The sequence below is a fragment of the Anolis carolinensis genome, chromosome 6, assembly GCF_035594765.1.
Source record: "Anolis carolinensis isolate JA03-04 chromosome 6, rAnoCar3.1.pri, whole genome shotgun sequence".
In the NCBI taxonomy this organism is placed as follows: Eukaryota; Metazoa; Chordata; class Lepidosauria; order Squamata; family Dactyloidae; genus Anolis; species Anolis carolinensis.
The window spans coordinates 40,908,945-40,933,728 of NC_085846.1; the positions used below are offsets into that span (position 1 = coordinate 40,908,945).

The 24,784-nt window shown below is 38.1% G+C and overlaps 1 protein-coding gene across 9 annotated transcripts in view; it reads left to right on the forward strand.

Annotated features, from left to right (window-relative positions):
• The window catches only part of tanc2 (tetratricopeptide repeat, ankyrin repeat and coiled-coil containing 2), a 264,804-nt gene that overhangs the window by 96,911 nt on the left and 143,109 nt on the right, over positions 1-24,784 (forward strand). For 6 of the 9 annotated variants that reach the window (XM_062957031.1, XM_062957034.1, XM_008113125.3 and 3 more), the window contains 2 exons: positions 11,955-12,026; positions 13,621-13,803. In XM_062957031.1, coding sequence (XP_062813101.1) covers positions 11,955-12,026; positions 13,621-13,803 — 255 coding nt within the window. The remainder of the gene's footprint in view (positions 1-11,954; positions 12,027-13,620; positions 13,804-24,784) is intronic. The other 3 variants (XM_062957035.1, XM_062957037.1, XM_008113130.3) reach the window with 1 other exon arrangement.

Below are 24,784 nucleotides of genomic sequence, written 5' to 3' on the forward strand. Positions count from 1 at the left end.
AAGCTACAATTTCCATGCTTTGGGACAAGTAATTTTGTAAGTACTTCAACTGTTATTTTTAAAACAAAGGCAGGTTTCTTAAATCTTGTAAAAAGAACTTTATATGCCTAGAAGGTATTGTATTCTATCTGCCACAGTATTTCTGACTCCCTACAGTGGACTTCTGATTCAATAACATCTCATTTGTTTCATGATAGCATACTTAACTATCAGTCTAGTTATATAAGAAAACAATTATTTGTGTGGGTTTAATAATGCCAAATTGCATCCTGGAATGTAGTCCTAAGGATTGAAAAATTTATTGATCAAAAAAAGGTTTTAGTTTGCATTTTGTTTACCATTTGTTTAATTGGACCAATAATTCAAAATGATCATGTCATGTGTTTAGGCAATTAGTGAATTTTGTAATCAAATGATATTTCAATCCAGTAAGAACATTTTTTTCAAAAAGATAATATTTAAATACAATGTTGGACATTTGAAGTCCATATTCAGAGATTCTGAATGTTTATGTTATGTAAGTAAAATTGATTTTAATGATGGTTTATGCTACACAAAGGAAAACTAAAGTGTGCATCTTTAAAATAATAGCAAGTTCAATTTAACATTAGAAATTCTGCTGGTCCTTATATCTGCCTATAATGGGAAGATAATGCAGGCAATCAATATGATTGTCCATGGACATGTTGCCTTAAATGATAGTTTATAGTTTATTCAGCTCTGAATAGTGAACCAGCTGGATAAACAGCTGCAGCTGCAGCTCAAGTGGCAGAATGTTTGTAGTCAATTGGTGGATCCACATAGTAGTATATACTTTGCATACTTTCAAATATTGCAGTTAAGATTTTTTCTTTGTACAAATAAACTTGTGTTAATTTCCTCTTACTATTTATATTTATGTTCAGTAAACTTTCCTGTGTTTCCAACAATGAATTGCTAGGGGTTGCTACCTCTTACTGATGTAATCCATTTTCCTAAGAGGGAATGGCTCTGGCTAGTAATTAGCTATTGCAATGGTGCTGACACACTGTATCCTACTCCTTCTCTGCTATCTATTAGTGATGTCACAGTGTCTTGCTGATATGCAGTAAAATCACTGCTGGAGAGTGTATAGTTTAGAGAGGATGTGTGTGTCTGTCTCTGTGTGAATTTTTCTGAGAAAGAAATTACAACACTTTTTTTAACAAATGTTAAATTTCAACATAATGCAGAAATGGGAATCAGTTGGTTCTCGGAGTTTGTGAGATTGTGTGTATGTTCCTTCAAGTTCAGGCCCCATAACTCCTGATCTTTCCCCATCCTGCTTAAGGTGAATATGTAAGCAAGCACAGCAGAAACCATGTCATGAAGGTTGGGGTGGTGGGATTAGATTATTTGATGATATGTTTGGAAAACAGAGAAGGCGGAATAGCCTGCACAGTTTGTTGGTCAGAAGAGAAAGCCGCTTTGAGCTCACATGTTTTATCAAGACATTCATGTGCTTTGAGAGCAATCCCATGAGCAGCAATATAGTATTTTGGGAAGCGTTTTATTTTCCTCATTTGCATTTAATGTTTAGAAATATGCCATAGGAAATGTGTAACTTAGTGTTCATGTGGCCCGCCCTTGTTTTTATTGTTCTTCTGATTTTGCGTTGTAATGCATATTATCATTTATTGTATTGTTCAATGTGTTATGATTTGTTGTTCTTTTTATATTCTGTTATATTGTATTGTTCTGGGCATGGCCCCATGTAAGCCGCCCCGAGTCCCCGTTGGGGAGATGGTGGCGGGGTATAAATAAAGTTTATTATTATTATTATTATTATTATTATTATTATTATTATTAAATGTCTTATTTGGAAACTGGATATAGTTCCAGGACTCTCCAAGAGTTCTTTCAGTGTTGATCACTGCCACACATTACTGTTATAACATATGTTTTATTAGATTTTTTCTGTAATTTGCTACTATCTGTTGTGTTGATTGTGCCCTGCATCCCCTCACAGCGAGTGGTAAAATTGGATCCCCAAATAAATTCTACCCAGACTATCCCTTGGCACACAAACAAAATAAGTTTCCATTGCTGCAATATATAGGGAGCTCCAGACTGGGTACCCCCCCCCCCCCAAGATGAGGTCTCTAGAACATGGATTCCCAAGGGTTATATAGCTTGGAAACAAACAAAGAAACATACACAAGCATGAGCCATCAGTGTCCCACATTGCTATGAGAACTATGTAATTTACTCTACCAGATCTTTTGTGTCTTCATGTTTTACCTAGTCTCAAACTGCAAAAAGGAATAAGGAATCCAAAAAGGTCAGTACTAGAAGGGAACTCATTCACGTCACTGGACAGCTATTAAAATGTTCCCATTAGACTTAACAAGAACTACAAAACTTTCTATCTTATGGCAAAGACCCTGCTAATTACAGGATGGCAATGGTTATCTTGCTATTAGTTTCTTGGATAGTAATATTCATATACTGAATTAACTTAGATAAGGATAACTGGATTAAACATGTAAATTATTTGTACACTATTTTGTTACTGCTTTCTAAGTACACATTGCAGTTATCCAAAATGTTTTGAGTGGGTTCCAAGGTCACAAATGATCAGTTTTGAAAATAATTCTAACTCCAGGGAAGAGGAAATTATATTGCTGTGTTTGCTTACTGTTCCCTGAACCCCACCCCCAGAAGAGCAATCCACACTCTTTTGTTGTCTGGTGTTTTCATAAAAGTCATCCCCCCTCTCTCAGACTGTCTCTTTGAAAATTCATCATAGTAGAATGAACTCTTGAGAGTTTCAGTAGACTTCAAATCTCTCCATGGATATTGGTACTCATCCAGGGTAAAACTCAAAAATGGATGTGTGCCTCTGTATTTCCAGTTGGTGTTTCTTTACTTCTGACATTGTTTCTGTATATTCATGTGTGACATTTTCTAAGTTATGAGTACTTGACAATTTATGTTCCACTATTCTCCTGAAGTTACATTTTGGTACCTGAGCAAATCAAAATATTTGAGTACAGTATCTATATTGGCCAAATTGACCAATCTCATGCAGTTAGAACAGAATTATAGTTCCTTTCAGTAAGATGAACTAAAAACAGAGGTTAGGAGGGGCGAAGGGGGGAGGAGGGGGATGGCAGATAGGAGGAATGAACTTTCAGATACAGGAAAGTCACAGCCACTATGATATTGTGTCAGCATGGAAACTATAATAACTGTTTGTAATACTGCGAGACACATGAAAACTAGCAACTATGTAATTCAGACATTTTTCATTGTAAGCTTTATTACAAACAGAGAAAGGTAGTGCTGATATTGGGAATGGCAGTTGTTTTATTTGGCAAATGCCATACATTGTGTGAATTGAACATAAGAAGGTGGGAAGACATAAAGGTAAACAGCACTTGGAAGCATACATTTCCACATATGAACCTGCCCATTATTATCAAACTTGGATTAGAGCTTGGATTGCAGTCTACTTTGTGATGAAATTGTACTTTCATAATTATCGTTTTCTCTAGGTGCTACCAGTGGAGCTTTTCTTAGTGTTCAAAAGTAATTTATCGTTCAATCCATTTGACTGACCACTTTGTATTATTGTTATTATTTGTTTATTTCCAGCCTTTCCCCAATATTGGAACAGAATGTAGGCTAAAAAAGTGAAAACAAATACAATTAAAAGCCTTAATGAGATTATGGATAATTTTTTAATGATCGAATTACAGTTGACAAACATAAAAATCAACAAAACAGTGCAGTATAAAAAGCCATAGCAGTCAGGACCTAAAAGTATAAAAGTTTCAAAAACAAAACAAAACAAAACAACAACAAGAAGAAGAAAAGAAAAGAAAGAAAGAATATAAATTAGTTTTCATTTGCCAGAGAAAGGGCAGCAAGGAATCATCTAGTCTTTCTAGTGAGGAAGTTCTAAATTTTGCAAGCAGCCACTAGGGCTGCATCTACACTGCCCCATATCCCCGGATCTGATCCCAGATTATCTTCTTATCTCAGATTATTTGTCATATAATCCAGTTCAAGACAGATAATCGGGGATCAGATCCTGGGATATAGGGCAGCGTACATCCAGCCTAAGAAGGCTATGTAGAGAATAGTGATAAATTTTAAAACATTTTATAGCTGGAATTACTTCCATTTTGATTTAATGGCCTCAGTAATAGTAGTGTCAGAGAGGAGAACTGTTATTGTTCTATTTGAATGGAGCACCACAGATGTTTTTTATCCTATACAGGCAGAAAATGAGAAAGATCTCATGAAAGATTGAAGCCAATTGTATGTACTGCTTACTAGTCTTGTGCATTTGTATGGAATCAGTGTCCGTTTCTATTTGTACCATTTGTGTGGCCCTGTTTTCATTTCTATCCACCACTTATGGAAATGGGTGCCTGTACAAATGGGCTTTTCTGTCCAAGGTCTGAAAAAAAAACCCAAAGATTTTTCGGGTCTTGGACAGCAAAGCACCAGGCCCTGCGAGCCAGACCTATGAGCGTCGAGCATCTGATGCTTGGCTGTAGGCCCTGCCAGCCAGGGCCTACAGCCAAGTGCCGAAAATCAGCCAACCAAATGGCTACCATACCCCTTTTCCATTTTTGTTATTGCTTCTTTCGTTCTCAGGGGGTTGTACCATTCTGTGCCATCTGAATGGACGGAACAGTACAAAACCACTAAAGAAACAGATGAAACAGGATTCGGGCCGTACTCTACTGCTTACCCTAATTCAGTAGTTCTCAACCTGTGGGTTCTCAGATATTTTGGCCTTCAACTTCCAGAAATCCTAACAGCTGGTAAACTGGCTGGGATTTCTAGGAGTTGTAGGCCAAAACACCTGGGAATCCATAGATTGAGAACCACTGCTCTAATTAAAGCTGCCAATCTGACTTTGATGATCCCTCTCTGATATGCAAATGACATTTCTGTGGTCCTGAATATAGTGTATAGGTATTAAAGGTATTAAAGTATGGCAAGGTATTAAAAGTGACTGGCAATGTCTGAACACCAGGTCATTTTGGGTAGAATTTTCAGTCATCTTTTTGATCTACATATTTTGAGAGGAAATTGGTCAATTCATACAAAGAAGTTTCTTAATTTTAGCCATTTGCCATGTTCATTTTTTCTGTTATGTGGAAACCCAAAACAAAAACAAACAAACAATGTAATGTATTGGAACAAAAATATCCCAGGACACATGATGCAGACAGAAAAGCTGGTGTGAGTATTGTGGTGACACAAATCCTGCTTGAACAAAATCTGTAGCTCATTACCTTTTCTCTTTCATAAACAAGTAATTGTTGACTGACCACATTGTATGAATTGTATGAATTGTATGAATCATATAAGTTTATGTAAAAGGAACACATGACCTAGAGGAGTAGGAAATGCCTGCTTACCTGATAGTTTTCTGAGGATGCCTGCCATAGATGTGGGCGAAACATCAGGCGCGAATCCTTTGATACTGTTCTCATTTATCCTTGAAGTAAGCATGCAGTCTTGGCTTTATTTTTGACTGTTTGTCTTTGGTTTCTCACATTGAGACTGTAACAGAGTCATAATGCTTTTTTATTTAAACTATTGTCAAAAGAAGTTTTCTTTCTGCTTCCTTTACAGAAAGAAAAACCTTAGATCATACCCTGGTCATTTTCTGCCTTGATTATTGTAATCTTCTTTTGACCGGTCTTCCATTCCTTTGCTTTTCATTTAACAGTCTGCTGCTGAGATTGTCTTTTTGGCTCATTGTTTTGTGTTACCTCACTTTCGATATCTCTTATTTCTAGGAATCAGTACAGGCTTCTTGTTTTGACATTCAAAGCCCTATTCAACCTAGCCCCCCCCCCCCTCCCTACCCCAGTCTTTCAGCCCTTATTTCTTTTTACCAACCTACTTAAGATGGCATTTTAAGAACTCTGTGCTTCTCACACAACCAAGAATTTCCTCTTCCTTAACTTGGCTTCATTCTTTTTCCACTCACTGATCCATACTCTTGGACTTTTCTCCCAGAATACGCTTCCTCTCTCATTATTTCTAAATCTCGGTTAAAAACTTTATTTTCTTTTTTTTAAAACCCTGGAAATTTAGTTTAATATTTTATATTGTTTTACATATGCTTATTATATGTGTTTGTCTGTTTGCTTTATATTATATTATACGTATATGTGTACACATATATTTTAGATTTTATGCATTTGACAAGACACACTATTTTTGGTTTCGGAGTTCAGAGCAATCCTGAGTGAAAGTCTGCTTTCCTTGCATGAAGAAGGGCCCTTCTGTTAGGTTTTGGACATGAGCTCATCTCTTCTCAAATAAAGAGTGTTTGCTGTCACAAATCTTCTGTCAAACTATCAAAAATATACAGCTGATTGGGGGTTATGCATTCCACACACCCTTTGTCCAATTGAACAAGCATCTACACTAAGAGAATGTTGTTGCTTTTACAGTAGGCTATTGGATTAGAAAACCAGTAGTACTGAAGTGACATGCTCTGGCATTTTGTAGGATGGCCCTTAAGTAGGAGACATTTCCCCCCACTGATACTTTTATTAATTGAGAAGATTTCTTTTGTAACAACATTTAGGCCTTTCGACAAATAAATATAATAAATGTTTCCTTCAAGGCTTATATTAATCTCTTACATGATTAGATTAAAAACATTTTGGTAATTTTGAGATTGAAATATCTACTCAGAATCAACATTCCACCTTTGGCCAGAAAGGTAAATGCCTGCTAAGCAAGGGCTATGTATACATGACTATATATAGATTAAGCATCCCTCATCCAGAAAATTGAAATCTTCAAAAAAATCGGAATGTTCTGTCCCCAGGGCCTGTTTCTGTCTTTCTCTCCATGAAGGAAGAAAGGAGTGCCTCACTTCTACTTGTTGCTGGGGCCACCACCATCTGCCTCCTTCTCCTTGTCCCCATGGCGTTATTGGTGTCCATGAAACTATCACACTTATGGTGGTGAGTGGAAGGCCATCCCATTCATTTTACGCTCACAGTGATGACACCCCACCAAAGTGATGAGGGCAGCAACAGAGGCAGTAAAAAATAACCACTTTGCTTCCTTGCCTGCCGGGACTCCTCTTCACCAGTAAAGCATGACACTCCCGATGAGACCTACAGAGGATGTGTGTATCGAGGGGGGAGAAGGGAGAGTAGGAATGGTGCACTGCATTTGGGCAAGGCAAAAAGGTAGCTGCCAAGGCAAAAAGGTTGATGCATGGCTCCAAGGAGACTGCAGCCACTACTGTGAGGGATGTGCAGGAGGCTCAAGTGTACATATGTGCTATGAGTTGGTGGCTAAAGTGTCTTGAAGGGCTTTTTAAATTATATGAAATACAGGTCTTCCAAAATCCAAAATACTTCTGTTCTTAAGCATTTCGGCTAAAGAATACCCAATCTTAGTTGTCTGTCTTTCCCAGTTTATTTGTACTGAAAAGTTAAAAATGCTAGACAAGACTGTCTTTCCTTAAATGGAACTGCAGAAATTGAATAACTATATAAAACATGTTCTATTAGTGAGCTGTAGCTTCTCTCCAGAATACAGTGAAGTCTAGAAGAGGATGTGGTGTATATGTTTTCCTTCTATGTGAAGCAATTCTCACATTATATGACGTGAAAAAAAGTTTCAATTCACCATCTCATCTCCAATATATCAATTTATTAAAAATCCATGTATCCATTCACTTGTCAGTTTATGCTGTGTATAAGATGGACTTGGGGGAACAGGAAGAATTATATTTCTGCTGTGGAAACCCTTCAAAGTCTTGACAACATTAGAATCAGTCTTCCTCATACCCTGTTTCCCTTAAAATAAGACATCCCTAGAAAATAAGACCTAGTAGAGGTTTTGCTGAATTGCTAAATATAAGGCCTCCCCCGAAAGTAAGACCTAGCAAAGTTTTTGTTTGGAAGCATGCCCACCAAACAGAACACCAGAGCATGCAGGATCGATAAATGTACCTACCATATTGTATATGGAAATAATGGTAGTAACAAGAAATTCTTGATAGGATTCACAGTTTGTCTGGTTATGCTGGTTTGTGATGACCACTACTGTACAGTATATAATAAATGTTCATTTTTTGTTCAACAATAAATGTGAATTCTTCATGGAAAAATAAGACATCCCCTGAAAATAAGACCTAGAGCATCTTTGGGAGCAAAAATTAATAAAAGACACTGTCTTATTTTGGGGAAACACGGTACCTGCTGTAGTTCTTTCCTCAAGAAAAATATAAAAAGTAAATATTCAAATTGATACATTTATGTTATGTCAAACTAAATCAGGCATGCAGAGTAGCACAGTTTAGTAAATAAATTGGTTGCCAAATATGTAATAAGTTGAAACAAAAGTATTCTTGTTGTTGCCTTAAGGCACAAATATATTATACCTTAGGAGGACCCTAAGGTTATCCTTTCATGACTTGATTTGAGAGAGAGTTTCATGACTTGCTCGGGAGACTGGAACAGATTAATAGCATTTCACTACGAAAATTCACTTTGAGATGAGGACGTTTTGAGTTAAGAGCTCAGTTATGGAACAAATTAAACTCTTAAGTCAAGGTATCACTGTATTTACTAGGATAGCGTCATATATTATTTTTGATGTATAGTATTGGTTCATTAGATTCAGAACTGTGATGAGTTCTCCACATGTAGCCTAATCCATGTTGTGCTATTATATGAACTTGAAAGTTACCTTCATGGTCATGGTGACATCAGCTCGTATTTTCTTTGTTATTCTCTGTATAATTGATCTGACATGGACGCCTGCTTTTAACATGCTGGTAACTCATTATCTAAAGCACTTTGTGAATATTGGCTGCTGTACTATAAATGGAATCTTCTCAATCCAGACAAAATCAAATTGATGTTGGTGGGTGGTTAATCTGCCTAGGTTAATAGTGTTTATGCCTTGTTTTGAACAAGGGTTCAGCTTCCCCGAAAACAAAGCATTTGAACACAAATAAATAGATAATATAATATCTTTAAAAGCAAAAAGTCAGAGTCTCTTAACTAAAAATGTGGACTGTTCTTTTAGAGGCAGGAGGCAATTTTCACCCACATGTGCCCCATTTGTGGGCTGCATTTTGTGTTTCCAGTGAATCAGATGTGACATCTCATCATTTCCAATTTTCTTTTTGTGTTTGGTCTTTTGCAAGTTCAGTGTACACGGTATGGGAGATAGATAAGCTAAACCACCATGGTTAGGCTATCTGTGACTATTTCTGGGTGAAAATCGGCCAGAAATTTTAATTTTGAGGGACAATTCAGTGTGTTTTGGAGGCAATTGGAGCAACAAAAATGGGATTATGGCTGTTTATGGGCCTGAATTTCCTTCTCCTAGTTTTATCAGTTTAAATATGTCAACAACAGATCTGCCTGGACAGAGACAATCTTTCTCAGTTATCAGTGGTGTTGTATGTTTTGGATTGGCTACTGTACTATGTTACACGCTGAACTACTCTTGTGAATTTTGGAACTACAGAACTGACAGGTGACTTGAGTCTGAGCATTGTTGGGATATTATATTGTTGCTTTATCATACATTGGTTCCTGACCCGTTCCCAAACTCAACTCAGACCAGTTTTAAATTTTAAAACTTCTGCATGGTTTGGGATCAAGGACCTCCTGTCTCCATGTTCTTGTCCAGACCCTAAGAACTTCATTTTCAATGTCTTTTAAAATTTCGAATAGTGCATGTTGGGTATTTTTATGCCATAGTTCTCCAATTTCTCATTGAATTCAGCAATCAATTAAATATTTTAATTGATTAAATTATGTGAAAATGATTGAAGGATTTCACTATAGAGGGCATTACATTTTGTGATACTGAAGCTTTATCACCAATCCTTGTTTCCATAACAAGCCAAATTTTTCAAAATCCAGTCGTCACAGGGACAGAAAGTGAGGTCAAATCTTCTTAACAGGGGCACTGTGTGGGTACAGCTGTACCAGAAACTTCTACTTTATTTTCTTTCTGCAAATGTTTGCATTCATAGGACAGGCCACCTGTCAATCACCATTAAGTTTGGTTCCGCCCCTTGTTCAGGGCTCTGGGAGGGAAGGAGCCATTTTTAAGTTAGTCTTACTTAGGAAGCTCATCTATAGGACGTAGACCAGCTCGTCCCGTAAAAAGCTTCATATTTCAAGAGCACCAGGGTTAAAGAGCACCAGGGTTAAAGAACACCAGGGATATTGACCATCCGAGGATACAGAACAACAGCATAGAAACATCTGAAAGCCTTGGCTGGTAGGTCCACTCATCAACCAGACGCACTTGGGAGTTGGCAGTGGGTCCCAGACCAGTTAGGCCCAGATAATAGATAGCCTGGAAGAGGTTATAAGAGGGTTTTCATAGTTATTCAAAGCCAATCGCCTGTCCCGTGGGGACAAGACTCCTTGAAGATTTATTATTTGTTTGTCAATAAAGACTTTGTTATTTCTTTAAAGACTTCAAGGCCATCTTTTCAGGAAAATTCCTCAACAACCTTTCTTTAGGCACCCTGGCTTCCCGCTGGGCGTATAGCGTACGTCCTATATAATAGACAATCAGTCACAGGCCCAGCGTGTGACAGAACAGGCACAGACAGCAAAACAAACACTACAGGTGTTAACACTTATGCTATACAAAGATTAAAAAGATATATACAGTAGAGTCTCACTAATCCAAGCTAAACGGGCCGGCAGAAGCTTGGATAAGCGAATATCTTGGATTATAAGGATTGATCAAGGAAAAGCCTATTAAACATCAAATTAGGTTATGATTTTACAAATTAAGCACCAAAACTTCATGTTATACAACAAATTTGACAGAAAAAGTAGTTCAATATGCAGTAATGTTATGTTGTAATTACTGTATTTACGAATTTAGCACCAAAATATCACAATATATTGGAAACATTGACTACAAAAATGGCTTGGATTATCCAGAGGCTTGGACAAGCGAGGCTTGGATTAGTGAGACTCTACTATATATATATATATAGACTGGAGTTACACTGTAACAATACACCTGTTCTGACTTACATACAAATTCAACTTAAGAACAAATCTACAGAACTTAACATGTTTATAAGTTGAGGATTGCCTATATAGCAAATTGGTTTCTAGAGTAGAGTTAAGCAGACAACTAAGGTATGGAATAATGAATATCACATTTGGTGTGGAGCACAGTGTGTTTACCTCCTTCCCTACAAAATTTGCCTTTCCCATTTATATATTATTGAATAATTAATATACTTAATAGTTGATGCCGTTCATTAAAGTGATTGTACCTCTAATGCACATTCTGTCCTGTCTGTCCCATGCTTTCTGGAATATACATATTGACATGCGTATCTATTGCTGCTAATTTGGTCATTTGATCAATGAGAGTGATGTAGAGTTAATTGCATAATGATTTGACGTACTTCTTATGTATCTGCAAAGATTTACTTCTACATTTGTGTGTACTACCCTTGTATATTCTGGTTTAGAGTAACACTTCTCAGCATGAAATAACATTTTCTAGAATAATCAGCTAGTGTTACATGGTATTGTGATTTTGTTCAGATTTTTGTGAAAGCTTGATGGGAAACCTTGAATTGGTTCTTTGTTAGTATGGTGCATGGATTTCATTGACATAACCAGAAAAGATGTTGTTGTCTTGTTTCTTTTCTATCCAAAATGAACCTACAGTAGAGTCTCACTTATCCAACATAAACGGGCCGGCAGAACGTTGGATGAGCGAATATGTTGGATAATAAGGAGGGATTAAGGAAAAGCCTACAGAAATGCGGTGGATAATCCAGAACATTGGATAAGCGAGTGTTGGATAAGTGAGACTCTACTGTAAATGGCTTTCTGTCTCTTAAGAGGCAGTCTTGCTCCTGGAAGAGAAGCTGTATCTACCTGATTTCTCTACTGTACTGATATACTTGTACTGTTTTGGTTCTCATGCAGATGGAGGAAGCGAGGAACAAGCAGACCGAAGGCAAACAAGCATAGACTACTGTCAGAGCCATTCAGGGCAAGGTAAATAAGCAGTAATTGTCATGAATAAAATGCCTTATCAAATTTATTACTGATTTTTAAAAAATGTATTTCTATTATGGAGTGATTCACAAGCTTTTTAAAAAATCTTAACATTTACAGAGGAATATAAGACCCTTGGAAATGGTATTGTAAGATTCCATATGAGAATGTGCGGTTTCCTTGAATCAGTAAACTCCACCTAACCTCCTCTAGTGATATTTATTAGAGTGATATTTATTTAGGTTCCCAGGAACAGGAACCTAAATACAGTAGAGTCTCGCTTACCCAACATAAATGGGCTGGCAGAATAGATAAGCGAAAACGCTGGATAATAAGGAGGGATTAAGTAAAAGCCTATTAAACGTTAAATACATTATGATTTTAAAACTAAGCATCAAAACATCATCTTTTACAACAAATCGACAGAAAAAGCAATTCAATACATGGTAACGTTATGTAGTAATTACTGTATTTACTAATTTAGCACCAAAACATCGCAATGTATTGAAAACATTGACTACAAAACCATTGACTACTAAAAGACTGCATTGCATAATACAGAACGTTGGATAAGCGAAGGTTGGATAAATGACACTCTACTGTATTGTATTTTACTGATATTGTTATTGTCTGAATTTGGCATTGAATTATTGCCTTAGTTTGGAAGCCGTCCTAAGTCCCCCTTCAGGAGTGAGAAGGGCAGGGTATAAATACAGTAAATAATAAATAAAAAAATAAATAAATAAATAAATAAATAAATAAATAAATAAAGCATATAGAGAAATATTGGCTTAATCTGCAGTTAACCAATAATCCTGCTGGTTAGAGTTTCAGTTCACTTCTGTCCTACAGCGGAAAAAGATAGGGATTAAACATCAAGGAAGAATGCAGATGGATAGGAGATAATTTATTATTTATGAGTGAATTGCAATAGATAGTAAAATGTGTTTTTCTTTTTTTCTATAACACAGAAGTTGAGGCATGCATTAACTTAGTTTTTCATGGATGTGAATCATGGATAAGGCTGCAATCCTAGTTCAATTTACTCACAGATGGGTTAGACATATGTTGGTACTATAATTGAATCTTAGAAGATATAATTTCAATGAATTTAACCTAAATACAAAATTAGTGAAAGTATTAAAAATAATAAAAAGACATGAGAAAATGAAAACCTTTGGCTTGTGCCTAAATGATGGAAATGTAAGTGCCAGGATTGAAATCCATATTCTGCTCTCTATTAACTGACTGCTTTATCTCTGATTACAAGAGCACTTGGAGTATCAGTAGATCACCCATACATATAGAAAGATTGGTATGAGATCAAATACCCCTTTAGATGCCAGACACACCCCATAACTTCCCCAAAGTTGGAAGCAAAGGGCAATGAAAGCTCTAGCTGACTTCCATTTGTTGGAAACATGACTTCTCATCACTGCTGATCCTACTGGTGTGTCTGTCAAAGCACAGTTCTGAAAACTATCCTATCCTTTGTGCAAATCCAACTCTATTGTGGAGGGTGATAAACATTGCTTATGAACTGATTTAAGGTGAGAAGACAATACTACATTTATTTTTATTACATTTCTTTCAGGTGGCAGCTCCACAGAGAACGACTGTGCATTTGAACCAGAGTATGCTATCCCAGCGCTCCCAGTGCCCGAAGGTATGCAGCACATTCGGATTATGGAAGGCATGTCCCGCTCTCTCCCATCCTCCCCATTACTAACACATCAGTCTATCAGTGTTCGGCTCCAGCCCATGAAGAAATTAACTGGTAAGGAACTTACACAAGCTTAGTACATTTGAAGTGTTGAATAAAACTTGGCATTCCCTCTTCCCCTCTCAAACACTGTGTAAGTTGGGTGAATTTGGTTTTAATTTTACTTGGAATATGCTCGGTGATACAGTATTCATTTTAGGAGACTTTTGTGTACAAAGAAAAGAACAAAACAAAACTGAAAAAAATTGCTATTTTAAAGTTGTTGTGTTTATTTTTTTCCGTTATTCACATCAAATGTGATCAGTGCAGTGAACTTGATTTCAGAGGTTTCTATTGAGTTCTTTTGGAAAATGTAAATAGGTTGAGAGAGTAGGACCTATTTTCTTTTCCAGACATTGGAAATGCCAGAGAAATTGTATCCATTGTTCAAAAGCCAGGTTTGAATACAAGCTTTTTAAAATCTCAAGTAAATAGGTAGCAATCTTATGGGAATATATAAGGAAATGGATTTTGACACAAAATGCAATGAGGCCCCAAACTACCAACTTCTTTGATAATGGATAATTTGGTCATCTTTTACAAATACTTCTGGAGGAGTCAGGGCTTTCATCCCTACTTCTGTTGGTAATTCTGGGGTTGCAGTGAAGAAATATTTTTACACCAGGAACAATGTTTGTGACATAGGAAATACTTATCTTCAGTACTATTTCAGTTAAAATAAGTCCCTACTTTTTTCTTGACCTGATTGGATGTTGTATTTTGTGCATAGAGACAAGGGTCATTTGTGGAAATGTTGATCTGACTTTATCCTTTGCTCTGTTTGAGACAATTATTTAAATTCCTTGCCATCTTTGCCTATCAATCTGTAAGACAGGAGAGGTGCTTCTTCAAAAATCTCATATGTCCCCTATGAATTCATGTATGGAAGGAGTTGTACTATTTTTAAAAGTATAAAACAAGATAAAGAGACCAACTGAATTGCAGCCAATAGCAGAACCATTACAGTTCTCATGTATGTTGTTTAATCTTAACCAATACAGGTTAAGCATTTTGAATTCAAAATGCTCTAAAATCTCCACAGAGATCTCATATTCATTGCTGTATTTTTATCAAAAATATATCAGGTCCCTTATATCCTCAGTCTCACAAATTCTCAGTCTGTCTCCAGACTTACATCTCATATACAACACAGCAAATGGAGTGTGAAACTGGAGAAAGACATGAGGATCTGTGAAATGGCGAGAGGTGTAATTTGTGCTGAACACCACTCTTGGACTAATAATAATAATAATAATAATAATAATAATAATAATAATAATAATAATAATAATAATCCTTTATATACCACTCCATCTCCTCGAGAGGACTCAGGGCTGTTTCCAGCATATACAAAACAGTCAGCTGTCAAAACAACATGCAACGGCAGGAATGAACAAACATAATAAAAACAATATCATAAAACAGCAGTAAAAGCAGTTCAATCTAAAATTAACACAGTTACAGTACCAATCAACATGAAGGAGTCAAATACAATACAGACTCTCACTATTTCACATATAATCCAAATTTCCCAAAAATCCAACAACTGAAACACCTCTGGTCTCAAGCTTTTTGAATATGGAATACTAAATGTGTATTTATTATTTTATGTTTTCTTGGTTTCATTTTTCCATAGGCAATGAAGGAGTATTTCAGTGCCAACCATTAATTAATTCTGATTGTCCTGAAATCTCCTATGATACATAAATTTTTTAATTCTGCTTTTCAACACATGTAATGCTTTTAAATTCCACTCAATAAGTGAAAGCCTCCTCCTTCCCCAAAATTATGGAGAAGGGCAGACAGCATTCATGACAATGTTCCCTGTAAGTATCCAGTCTTTGCAGCTTTCTTTCCTAAAATTAAATACTATCTCCAGTTATTTGTCAAGCCACAGCTCACCACAGAAACATCTGTTTGCAAAATCAGTTTTAAAAGGAATAAGGATGCTATGGTTATATTTGCATGTATAAACCTTGTGGGAACTCTTGACTTGTCATGAATGAAAAGCATGCTGGTGCACACGGTTTGATCAGTCCCATTGCAGTGGATCAGCTGAACAAATCATAGAGCTTTGCTCTGCAGTTGTTTATTATGTTGTCTGGCTGCAGTCAGAAGAGAAAAAAAAAACATAAGAGCAAACCCTAGTTTCTCTCTTTAAATTGCTGCGAAGAGTAACTTTCTATAGCCAGTCCCAATAAATCAACCACACAATGAGGCTCTGGTTTGTTTAGCTGTTCCCACAGTGCAGAATGCAACAGCAACAACATGCTGCTTATTCATGACAAGCCATGATATGTTATGTCATGTGAACTCAGGCTTTCCCCCTTGCTCAAACCCCCCCCCCCCCTCTCCATTTTTCTTCTTTCCCTGTAGCAGTCAGGTTTTTAAAATATTTTTTCTTCAGAAATCTAAATAGCATAAGTAGGTATATCTCATTTTTTTATTTGTATTTTTTTCAATGTTTTAAAAACTCAGTTGCAAAATGAGATTCCAGTTCCATGTAGACTTTAAATGTAATTATTGCATTATTTCTTGCTGAATGAATTATCTTTCTGTATTCTTCCATTACTGTGGATATGTGTGTAGGAATACTTAGTTAATATTGAAAATCATACAATTTATCTTTTCTTTCTGGTCTGTCTGGAACAATTTATTAATAACTACTAAATATTTGGACTTTTTCTCGGTTTCTATGTGTAGATTATTATTATTATTATTATTATTATTATTATTATTATTATTATTATTATATTTATTTATACCCCATTTTATCTCTCCTGAAGGAGACTCAAAGCGGCTTAACATAAAAGCATTAGCATACAATTTAAAATATACAGTTATGCAAACATTAAAAGAGAATTAAATATAAACAGTATTTAAAAAATGCAATTAAAATCAATTAAAACACATTCAAAGTTCAAAATCACAGCACCCACTGACTTGATCTTAAAACCTTCATCTTTAAAAGCCTTTTTGAATAAAAAGGTCTTAACCTGCCATCAGAAGGACAACAGTGAGGGGGCCATTCTGGTTTTCCTTGGGCAGGGAATTGAATTAAGGGGCAGCCACCGAGAAGGCCTGCTCTCTCGTTCCCACCAACCGAGCTTGAGATGGAGGCGGGAATGAAAGAAGGGCCTCTCTTGAAGATCTCAGGGCCTTGGCAGGTTCGTACAAAGGGATGCGGTCAGCCAAATAGCCTGGACTTGAACTGTCTAGGGCTTTAAATGTCATAACCAGCACTTTGAATTGTGCCCGGAAACAGACTGACAGCCAGTGAAGCTGCTGCAATAAAGAAATTGTATGCTTCCTGAAGCCAGCCCCGGTGAGCAACCTGGCTGCAGCTCTTTGGACCAGCCGAAGTTTCCAAGCACTCTTCAGAGTGTGTTAACAGTAATTCAGACAGGATGTAACTAAGGCATGTACCACCATGGCCAGATCAGGCTGAATCCCTGTTCCCCGATCTAACTTCCAATTGACCAGGAGTACCTCTGTCTTGTCTGGATTAAGTTTTGATTTGTTAGCGCTCATCCAGTCCATTACTGATGACAGACACAGGTTTAGGGTCAGGACAGTTTCCTTGGCTTTAGGTGGAAAGGAGTAATGAAGTTGAGTGTTGTCGGCATATAGATGGCACTGTACTTCAAAACTTTGGATGACCTATCATTTTCATGTATATGTTAAACAGCACGGAGGACAAAATGGAACCCTGTGGAACTCCACAGGTTAATGCCCAAGGATTCAAACAGGAGTCCCCCAGCACCACCTTTTGGATACGTCCTCCAGGAAGGACCGGAGCCATTGTAAAACAGTGCCTCCCAGTCCCATCTCAGCAAGATTACTCAGAAGGATACCATGGTTAATGGTACTGAAAGCCGCTGAGAGATCCAGGAGAACCAACAGGGACACATTCCCCCTGTCTAGGTCTCTGCATATGTCACCCACTAATTCAATCAAAGCTGTTTCTGTTTCATATCCAGGCCTGAAACCAGATTGAAATGGATCTAGGTAGTCTGCTTCATGCAGAAATCTTTGGAGTTGGGAGGCCACCACACGCTCCAAGACTTACTCAGAAAGGGAAGGTTGAACACTGACGGATAATTATCCATTATAGAAAGGATCAGGGATGGCTTTTTAAAAATATAGGTCTCCCAACTGCCCCCTTTAGGCGAGTTGGAATTTTGTCTTGTTCCAGGGAGGCATTGACCACTACCAGCACCCGCTCTGCCAATCTCCCTCTGGCCAGGAAGGGCAAGGATTTAGAATACATGTGGTAGCTTTCACCTCTCCAAGAATCCTGTCCACATCCTCAGGCTGCACAAATTGAAAGGTATCCATCAATACTTGTCAAGCAGGGGCTAAAGTTACATCCATTGGAACTGTGTGTGTGTTATTTATTCAATAACAGCATCCAAGTCGACTTTATCTGCAAAGTGCTGTGCAAATCCTTCAGGGATTTCTCCTTGAGGACCAGTATGTAATAGTCCTGTGACCACTCCAAACAGCTCAGCTGGATGGTTTCTTGCAGGTGCAATGGTTGCAGCAAGGAACAATTTCCCTGCGTCTCTATTGCTGCAGAGTAGGCTTTCAAATATGCTTAGCCCAGTGGATCAGGACCTATGGTTCCCCAGGTGTTTTGACGTACAGCCCCTAGAAATTCCAGCCAGTTTACCAGCTGTTAGGGTTTCTGGGAGTTGAAGGCCAAAACATCTGGGGACCCACAGGTTGAGAACCACTGCTCTAGCCCGTGCTTGGTTCTCTGCTACCATCACTATAGTCTCAGTCTCACTTGCTTCATCGTTGCCAACTTCTTGGAAAACCAAGGTGCTGGTTTGGCTTTGTTCCATGAGAAGGGACATTCATAGAATCATAGAATCATAGAATAGTAGAGTTGGAAGTGACCTCATGGGCCATCCAGTCCAACCCCCTGCAAAGAAGCAGGAAATCGCATTCAAAGCACTCCCGACATATGGCCATCCAACCTCTGCTTAAAAGCCTCCAAAGGCCAGGGGAGAGAGTTCAACTGCTGAACAGCTCTCCCAGTGAGGACATCTTCCTGATGTTCAGGTGGAATCTCCTTTCCTGTAGTTTGAAGATGTTATTCCGCATCCTAGTCTCCAGGGCAGCAGAAAACAAGCTTGCTCCCTCCTCCCTATGACTTCCCCTCACATATTTGTACATGGCTATCATGTCTCCTCTCAGCGTTCTCTTCTGCAGGCTAAACATGCCCAGTTCTTTAAGCTGCTCCTCATAGGGCTTGTTCTCCAGACCCTTGATCATTTTAGTTGCCCTCCTCTGGACACATTCCAGATTGTCAACATCTCCCTTCAACTCCGGTGCCCAGAATTGGACACAGTATTCCAGGTGTGGTCTGACCAAGGCAGAATAGAGGGGTAGCCTCTATGGCCCACTGCCCTGGCCATTTCCCTATTCCAGAGTTCAGCCAGAGCTTTGACAGAATAGCGTGCCAAGGTGACAGGAAAATCCCCAAGAGCCATCAGGAATCCATCCAATGATGTTGACTGTGGATAGAGAAACTGGTCAGGGGGGTGGAGTTATGATAGACCACTGTAACTCCAGCTCCTCACCCCCCAGGCCTTGCCTGCTTATAATCCTGTTGCTAAACTGAGTGAAATTTACCCCCCCCCCCCCCAAAGTCTCATCCAGCCAGATGTTTGTGATACAAATCAGGTCAGAATGTTCATCCAAAATCAAGTCCTGGATGGAAGTTGTTTTTCCATTTCCTGACCTCACATTCATCAGCAGCATTTTCAACCTAAGCAGACTATCACCCTGGTTATCCAGGTTATTAGATATAGAAGACAGTTTGGGGGCAAAAAGCACCCTATTTCGCTCTCCATTTTGTTGGTACTGAACCTGTTTCCCCCTTCTGCATCTCCTCCTGCCCTGTATGACTCCAATGGCTGGTGGACCCCAGCAAGGCAAAGCAAAACTACAGCAGTTAAACCCTAGAACAGGCATGGGCAAACTAAGGTCTGGGGGCCAGATGTGGCCCTCTGGGTCCTTCCTCCAGGCCTTTCTCATTTTCCCTGTCTTCTTAGCATGAGGACTAGCAGCCCAACGTGTCCTAATGCCAAAAAGATGGGGGAGGAAGGCATGCAGCAGCTGAAAGCCCTCTGGATCACTCTCAGCCACTGCATGTCTTGTCCTCCTCCCGGCATAAAGACGGTATGAGTGGCCCCGTCCTTATGCCAGGACAATGGCTCAAGAAAGGCCCGTGGCAGCTGAGAGTTCTCCAGAGCTGGGTCTGAAGGCACATCTACACTGATCCAATATGCCAAAGGTGAGAGGTCAGTTCTGTGGTGATTGCGTGATGCACAAAGCTGAATTGGGTTAACATGCCATTGAACTGCAAAGTTGTGGGTTGCTCTGAATTCTCACTGAAAATCTGAAGCAAACCATAAATTTGGGCTTGTGTAAGCAGTTAGGCCAGTTCGGAGAGGGAACGAATCACAACTGTTACACAACCATCCTATATTATCTGGGCTTTGGCAGCTCAGGGACATAGGATGGCACTCACTGCCCTCCTCCCATTCTCATTGTTGCAGTGGCCAGCAGGTGCAACTTGGCTGATAGCTGTTCCTTGTTGCCTGGAATTACTTCAGGTGACGAGTGACTTACACTAGCCATGTTGTGCCCACTGGCCGCTGTGACAGAAATAATGGGAAAAGGGGGATGGTAATGGTGGTTGTTCAGGGATTGATGGTCAGGACTCCTTCCTGTCTCTGCAGTGACCACGGGGCTGGCAGTCAAAACCATCCACTCTGGATTGGTTCTGGGATAAGGTGTCCATGTAGAGCACACTTAGACATCTTAGAGCAACTCTGTTGGGCTCATTGTTTGAGGATATTCTGTTTGCGATGACAGAAGGGGCTATTTTCTGTGTGATTTGGGGATCTGTGGGGTTTGGTTTTGGTTTCTGCGCCCTAACAACCGCTCTCTTGCTTTTGAACCATTGGCCAGACATTCAGCTGTTTGGAAATGGGTTGTGATCTTTTGTGGTTTCCACCTTTAAGAGACATAAACAAATGCTAGTACAGAAAATATATAACTGCTTTCATTGCAGGGATTGTGTTGAGAGGAAAAAAACCCAAACATTTTTTTTTCTCTTTTGGTGTTTATATTAATTTATTTAATTTTTAAATAATCTATATGCTTTCAAGGAAGGGGGTTGGTAGCAAAAACCATCTGGTCAATTTTTGAACCTTTAATTTTGAGACAATGAGAATTGATTGATGCCTACATAAATAAAATATATTTCCTCCATGGTTCCATACAAAATATAATTATATATTTGTTTAAAGCAAACCTTTCAGCAGAAAGTTTCTTTTTAATCAATATTTGCTACCTCTGACAACTGGAAGTACCAAATTTATTTGCAAAAAGGCATTTTAAATGTCAGCAGACGTTAATTGTTCAAGCACTTGTATCGCTTTCTCTGAAGATATAACAAAAAGTAGCTTGTCTATTATTTGTTACATATGTCCATCCTGTTGTCCTTGTTTTTAACTTAATAATTCTAAATGTTAATGAAAATGTATTCTACGTTTTTAACCTTATCTTGTTGAGAAACAACATTCCTGACTCTAATAGTAGTAACATGCATGTGATAAATACATTAAAGGGGAAATAAGTGTTTTAGAAACCTCTTTGTATTCTCTAATATGTATTTCTTGATTAGAATTATCCATGTGATTCTCTTATACCATGTGTTTTTAAAGAAAAAAATCTCTCTTTTTTTTTTTTTGGTTTGGTACTGTTCCATTATTTAGGAGGAGGCCACAAGGGGGCACTAGAAAGAGAAGGATAGTCAATTTTATGGAGGGGAAGGGGATTGAAGAAAACCATTTCCCCTTGTTTTCCTGTTATTCCCCCCACCCATGTCGCTATTGTAGAACTAAGCATCATTTAGGAAATGGGAAAGTGGGATGGGGGGGAGAATAACAAGCGAAAATTGGGAAAATGGTTTTCCTTCTTCAACTCTCTTCCACCCCCCCACCCCCCACCTAAAATGTACTATCCTTCTCTGTCTAGGCCGCCTTTTGGAGTTTGCCTGGATAACAGAAGAATACTTTTCGTTTAGTGTAAAGAAAAAAAACCAATTTGATAATTCACTCTTATATTTAAAGACTGCCATACATAAGAAAAAATTGCATGCAACCAACTGAACAAGCTGGCAGAAAACTTTATCCTGCCCTTGAGCATTATAGAGAAGTGTGACAAGCTACTACAAAAGGAGGAAAGCTTCGGTCTTTTCCCAGTTCTCAGCACGCTGGATTAAATGTAACTGATTAACTATGACTTGTAGCCATATTACTAATTATTCAGCCCACTTTAGCTACACAGAATAATTCCAATAAGGCAAGATAGTGCTATGAGCATCCTCGTATGTGGTACCCACCTAGCTCTCTGTGATCCACTTAGTTCATTTGGATGAAAAAGAAGGTATTTAGTTATATGTTATATTTAAATTCTAATTTTCCTATAGGAAGTTCCAAGATAGCATGCAGTGGGCCCTCCCAATTTCTAGAATCCTGATCTGCACTTTCAATTGATTATGGATCACTGCAGCCCATATCTAAAATGTTGGTGGTGTACTCCAGGATGTGCTGACATAATAGCATGGGTTATGACTATCCACATTTTTTACCACCTGTGTGGAGTTCTGGAAACAAATCTCCACCTGTATTTGGCTCTCCAATTATTTTATTCACACACTGATCCTGCAATGCTTGTTGTGCTGAGAAAATGTCCAGCCAAAGTTCATCCTGTCACCTTTATGACGGAGTAAAGATTTAAGCCAAGGTTTCCCATATTTAGTTTGCTTCTAGAATTGATACTGAAGTAAGCCTAAGAAACGAAAGGTGGTAGCCTGAAGCTTATTAAACTAGCATCAGAAATAGCAGTGTAATTTCCAACATATTACTAAGCTTTAACTGAAGAATAGTCAATGCCATTGAAGTTTCTGGAAGCCTCATTTCCCTCACTAAGAATAAAACCAAACAACTTTACAAAGACTGGAAGCAAGGTTCTCCATCTCAGTATTCAGCTTTCTAAGAAAATCAGCTTTTTTAAGAGTACAGATAAGATGCAAGACAGACTCCAGGATTTAGAAAATCACAGCAAACATAGGCACGTAAAGGCCGGTGGAGCCAAGAATCAGAGGGAAGAGAGCTATGTTTGAAGAAATCATTACCACAGATTGGCACTAAGCAAAAAATTGAAAGAGTACATGAAGCGCTACCCTTTAGAGAAAAGACAAGAGACATTATAATGAGATTTTCTTAATATACTGTAGAACTGGAGAATCCATTTTAAGATGAATATGCCAGGTGGAAAAGACGGGTTTTAAAATATCACAGTTGTGCTTCTGCAAGATATAAGTCCTCATACACTGTAAAAAAAAAGAGAGAGAGAGAGAGAGATTCATCCATATGCTGATAAGCTCAGAGAGGTAGTAATCAAGTAAGGCTAAGGAAAACAGACATCTCTTTGGAAAGGTCAAGCAAAATGTCTTGGATCTTTTTTTCTTATATTTATATATCCTCCCCACCCCTCCCGATTATCTTTATAATTGTTGGGTAGGTTGGGTTGGGGTGCGGGTGGGACAGAAATGGAGGATGGGAATGAGAGAGAGAGAGGGGTGGGAGGGAGGGAGGGAGAGAGATGTTTCCAATGAGTTTCACAGTTTAGTGAGGATTATATTCCTGATCTTTTCAGTCCTCTACTGACACTAATCACTGTAGCACACAAATATGCTATTACAAGAGCTCTGCCAATGCATGTATAACCAAAGGTTTAGTGCTTAGCTTATATAGTTAGTGTATTGAGGACTGACGCTCAACTATTGTTTTTCTTAATAGTGAGCCAGATGTTTTCCTTGCAGAACACTGACAATTGGCTTTTCAAGCTTTCTCTGGAAGGCACATGCTATTATAATGCATTTATTTGTGAAGTTAATTGGTTTATAACTGTAGAACAAGTACACAGAAACGTATTTCTAACATCCCATTAGTTTGCTTATCACTGTGTGCCCTACAGAATCAAATTCTATGTATATCATGTATTTAGTTTTTGAAATTTCCAGGGCTATTGAAAGAAGCAAACTGTTATAGTAGAGTGGGTTGGAATAGTTACAAGGAAGAATTGAATGTAAGGAATTGTGGTGCAGTAAACAGTTTTCAAAGTCTTTCAAATGGTTTTTACATACAGAAAGAATGAACAATGCCTTAAACCAGGGGTCCTCAAACTTTTAAAGCAGAGGGCTGGTTCATGGTCCCTCAGGCTGTTGGGAGGCTAGACTCTGGTTTTACAAAAAAATGAACAAGTTCCTATGCACACTGAACATATCTTATTTATAGTGCAGAAAAACCATGAAAGAACAATACAATATATAAAATTAATAACAATTTTGAGCAACATAAATGTACCAGTATTTCAATGGGAAATGTGGGCTTGCTTTTGACTGATGGGATAGTCAAGTTAATTAGGATTGTTGTTATTGTGTGCCTTCAAGTTGTTTCACACTAAGGGCAACCCTAAGTCTAAAGTTTATAGTGGGGGCTGGCTAAATGATCTGCAGGCCTTAGTTTGGGGACCCCTACCTTAGACCTTTACTACACTGTCTTTAATCAAATCTTAAATATATAATTAATTTGACAAAGAAAAACAAATAGTGGGAATGGTTAATATTGATTTTCTTTTCTTACAACAAGTAAGAAAAAGATTAAATATTAATCTTTACAATATTAAAGGCTAGTGCAGACATTTTTGGTATACTCTTCTGTGGACTAGAATCTACTCCATCAAGTAGATATATACCTCTGTCTGTTGTCTGTCTTGATGTTGTTATAACTGGCATTGAATGTTTGCCGTATATGTGTTCTGTGATCTGCCCTGAGTCCCCTTCTGAGTGAGAAAGGCAGAATATAAATGCTGCAAATAAATAAATAAATAAATAAATAAATTGCGATCA